General features: G+C 56.8%; 1 protein-coding gene across 2 annotated transcripts; it reads left to right on the forward strand.

Annotated features, from left to right (window-relative positions):
- Positions 1-310: 310 nt before the first annotated feature.
- On the forward strand, positions 311-3,037 carry LOC125520909 (squamosa promoter-binding-like protein 10). 2 transcript variants are annotated; one of them, XM_048685949.1, is made up of 3 exons: positions 311-1,160; positions 1,995-2,179; positions 2,293-3,037. In XM_048685949.1, the coding sequence occupies exons 1-3, from the start codon at positions 490-492 to the stop codon at positions 2,694-2,696; spliced, it is 1,260 nt and encodes a 419-aa protein (XP_048541906.1). In that variant the 5' UTR covers positions 311-489; the 3' UTR covers positions 2,697-3,037. The 2 variants fall into 2 exon arrangements, with proteins under 2 accessions (XP_048541906.1, XP_048541907.1); XM_048685950.1 differs by having other exon boundaries at positions 312-1,160; positions 2,296-3,037.
- Positions 3,038-4,319: the final 1,282 nt, after the last annotated feature.

Below are 4,319 nucleotides of genomic sequence, written 5' to 3' on the forward strand. Positions count from 1 at the left end.
CATGTCCTCCCTGTGAGGGGCATATGTTTCTCTCTCCACAACAACCACGGCGACTTGTTGCACCGGAACAGCAAGGAGAAGGCCCGGCCATCTTCGTCCGGTGAGGCCGCTGACACATGCATGCCAATCCCGGACAAGCTACGCGCCAAGAGTTATTGCCAACGGACACGCACACACTCATCACTCTCCTCCCTCCCTCCTCCACTCCCCCTCACTCTCTCTCTCTCTACACCACAGTACACTGCCCGCATCGCTCTCTCCCGATCTCTTCTCTCTCCTGCCTCCCTTTTTAACCACCTCTGCGCCCTCCACCACCTTACACAGCACAGCGCAGCACAGCCACACTGATTCAGCCAGCCAGCTAGCGAGCGACGGAGCGAGCGAGCGACGGAGCGAGCGAGCGAGCTTGGCCAACCACAAGCCACCTAGCTAGCTAGCTAGCTCCCCCGGCCTTCTTGCGCCACGACCGACCACTCGCTCGCTCGGGCCATGATGAGCGGCGGCAGGATGAACGCGGCGGCGAGCGACGACTTCCCGTTCGGGGCAATGCAGCCGCCGCCCTACGTCGGCTTCGAGCACGCCGGCATGGTGCAGGCCGGCGGCGGAGGGGGAGGCCAGCGCCACCAGGGCGCGATGATGTACGACAACTTCGACTTCGCGGCGGCCGCGGCCGCCTTCGGCCAGTTCCAGGACACGCCGCACCACCAGATGCTGGCGCTGCCGCCGAACGGAAGCGGCGCTGGCGGGCTGCTCCCCATGGCCCCGCCGCCCATGCCCGGGATGCAGCTGCAGATGCCGCCCATGGGCATGCACGGCCACGGCGACGTGTACCCGGCGCTCGGGATGGTGAAGCGCGAGGGCGGCGGCGCGGGCGACGCGGGGAGGATCGGGCTCAACCTCGGCCGGCGGACCTACTTCTCCCCCGGCGACATGATGGCCGTGGACCGGCTGCTGATGCGTTCCCGCCTGGGCGGCGTGTTCGGGCTCGGGTTCGGCGGCGCGCACCACCAGCCGCCTCGGTGCCAGGCGGAGGGCTGCAAGGCGGACCTCTCCGGCGCCAAGCACTACCACCGGCGACACAAGGTGTGCGAGTACCACGCCAAGGCGTCCCTCGTCGCCGCCGCCGGCAAGCAGCAGCGTTTCTGCCAGCAGTGCAGCAGGTCAGACCCCCACTCCGTCCCCCCCTCTCTCTCTCCCCCCAGAAATGGAACAGTAGTTCTCGCGCATCGGGGGAGGCGATGTTCTTGCAGAGGCCTGGTATAGCTAGAGCTAGGTTGCAGCAAGTCTAGGGCAGTAGGGCCGCTGGAAGCTGTCTGCCTTTTCAGTTCGCGCTCTGATTCGGCTCATGTCCATTGTCCTTTGCGGCCATGGAAAAGCTCTCCCTTGTGCAAAAGCCGGCCGAGATGAGATGACCAGTCATGTCAACCAAAAAAAGACAAGAGAAAACACTGCTCCATGGCATGGCATGGTGGAGTAGTAGGTCATGCATGCACCTGCGCGCATCTGCCCATGGCGTTTTCTTTCCTTGGTGGTTTTCCGGGGATCGATCGATGGGCGGACCGGAGAAAGGATCGTGGAAAGGGGGAGAATCAAAAGCGAGAGGGAAAAGGCTGCGTGCTTCGGGATGCCGCTGCAGAGAGCAGGCTAGGGTGAGAGGAGAGGAGGGAGACGCTGGCTGATCCGGTGCCAGGCTTTTGCCCTGACCATATCTCTTCCCCGGCCTTTTCTCTTTATGCTCCTATTGACCAACGTTGCAGCGGAGGATGCCAGTGGCGACTAGACTTTTGCATGCCAATTATAGTTTTCTTCACCCTCCATGCTCGTCATCTCGTGTATCGATCAACATTATTTGGTTGAACGGTAGATGCTATTTACTGCTAGCATTTTGTTAGCTAAAGATTTTTTTTGCGAGGTTTGTTAGCTAAAGATTGACTAGCTAGTTAGTTTGGTTTTTTACAGAGGAAAATATTGAGTTAAGTTTGTTGGTGGTGTAGGTTCCACGTGCTCACCGAGTTCGACGAGGCCAAGAGGAGCTGCCGGAAGAGGCTGGCCGAGCACAACCGCCGCCGGAGGAAGCCGGCGAGCAGCAGCACGACGGCAACGTCCAAGGACTCGGCGCCGCCTTCCAAGAAACACAACGCCGGTGCCATCTCCAGCTCCTATGCCGCCGACAACAACAGTAAGCTAGCTAGCGTGCATTTACCTTTCCTTTACTTGCATCCTACCTAGTGCCATTGATCACCGCTAACCACTACGGGTACTAATTAGTTTCCTTTTCTACGTACGATGAAGCAGCTTTGAGCGCCGCCAAGTCGACCATCTCGTCGAACACGAGCGCCATCAGCTGCCTGCAGCAGCACGACCAGAGCAAGGCGGCGGCGACGGCGAGGCCGATGACACTCACCCTCGGCGAGCCGCGGGAGAAGGACGACCACCAGCAGCAGCTCAACAGCGCCATGCAGCTCCACCACCACCACCAGGAGCAGCAGCACTTCATCACCTCCCTGCTTCAGCAGAACAACAACAACGGCAACGGCAACAGCAACATCCTGTCGTGCTCCTCGGTGTGCTCCAGTGGGTTGCCATCCGCCGGGGCGGCCAACGGCGAGGTCTCCGACCAGAACAACACCAGCAACCATGGCGGCGGCGGCAACAACAACAATAACATGCATCTGTTTGAGGTGGACTTCATGTAGACCGATCGATGCAGGTGAGCTTGTAGGTCCATGCATGGAGCCATGGAGTGGTCACCAGCCTAAGCCTAGCACTGTCTCAACAGTGTCCTTTAATTAATTTGTGTGTAGGTAAAAAAAAAAGGAGAGCAAAAAACCTTAAGGGTATAGTCCATAGTCTCAAAGTGGTGAGATCAGCTAGGAAAGGCTGTGCAACCTAGCATGCATGCCTTTCTCCCAACTTTCTTTCCCGCAGTGCTAGCTCCTGTAGTGCTGCAAGCAAGCATGCCTTTCTGTCATTTTCTGTTTCAGTGAGGAAATAATGTTTGTGTCATTATCTTAGCCCTGTTAATTGTTTTTACTCACTGTCCACCTCGCATTCAAGTTTCTGTGTTACTGCATTATATATCTCCCACAGCTAGCTAGTCAACAAATAGATGTGGGTGTGTGACTAGCTCCAAGAGGATAATTCAAAATTTTAACATTTACCGCCTGCCCAATCCAAGAGGTCCCAACGCACATTACTCGAGAATCTTTGCGAATCTGCCATTGCCTAAGCTATTAACCTCGGCCGTTTTTACTGGGATGCAACGCATGGAGTATCAGGAGTAATTCCAAGGGTTGGACCATGCATGCAAATGCTTGCCGTTAGTATTAACTGCATGTCAAGATGGAGCCCTCCCTCCACCCCACAGATCCTGCCTGGGCACGTACGTACGTACGTACGCGAGAGGCTTAATGCACGACAAGGCTGGCTACCCAGCTACTAGAGTGACTAGTAGTACGTACGTACGTGCGTGCTCATCCACAGTAGTGGAGTGCTGCCCGCACCATCATTCATTCATTCATTCATGCATGCGCATGGAGTTCATTAACTAAAGCCACGGATGGATGTGCATGTGGCCGCTAATTTTGCGTCGGATCTTTGCTTGCACGCTGGGCGTCTTGCTGCCCCCGGATGCGACGTGGGGCTGTAGCGGCCCGTCCTGGGATCTGGGGCGTTCATCCCGTCGTACGTGTGTATTTGGAGGGCCGTACGTGCATGCATGCATGCATGCGGCAGAAGATTGAATGCTGCCTGCGCGCAGGAGGGGGTGGTTAATGCGGCCGGGCCCGTCGCTTGCTTGCATGCATGCATGCGGCGCAGGGCGAGGCAAATCGTGTCTGCTCGCTCGCCATCGGGGTTGGGACATGGGTGGCCGATCGTAATGCATGCATGCATGGATGAGACGGCCATTCATGGCGTATTTGCTTGCCGATTCGGTTGCCTCCGAGGGCCTGGACCGCGCATTGAAGCGTTAGCGGGGCGCACTAATTTCGAGCGCCTACATTCGTAGATGATGTGGATGCATGTAGTAGTACATGTGCTCAAGGGAACGGATGTCCAGGGGAATACCCCACTTCGTAGTGAACGAGGAAATGAAACGCTGACACCTGAAAAAAAATGTGTTAGCTGAATTTTCGGACCATAACACAATCGGGGCTAAAAGTTGTCGCATTAGTCCCGGTTGCAGAACCGGGACTAAAGTCCCTCTGCAACCGGGATTGATGCCCTGTGTTGTAGTGTCACCATACAACAGGCAGTATTCCTCTTCAGCCTTTGTTTTCTTCTTCCAATAATGCTGGGTTTACAGGACCTTGCGTACA

Source organism: Triticum urartu, chromosome 7 (assembly GCF_003073215.2).
Source record: "Triticum urartu cultivar G1812 chromosome 7, Tu2.1, whole genome shotgun sequence".
Classification (NCBI taxonomy): Eukaryota; Viridiplantae; Streptophyta; class Magnoliopsida; order Poales; family Poaceae; genus Triticum; species Triticum urartu.

Coding starts and splice junctions, on each gene's coding strand:
- LOC125520909 (XM_048685949.1), top strand. CDS start 490: ATGATGAGCGGCGGCAGGATGAACGCGGCGGCGAGCGACGACTTCCCG. Junction 1,161..1,994: donor TTCTGCCAGCAGTGCAGCAG/GTCAGACCCCCA, acceptor TTGGTGGTGTAG/GTTCCACGTGCTCACCGAGT. Junction 2,180..2,292: donor CTATGCCGCCGACAACAACA/GTAAGCTAGCTA, acceptor CGTACGATGAAG/CAGCTTTGAGCGCCGCCAAG.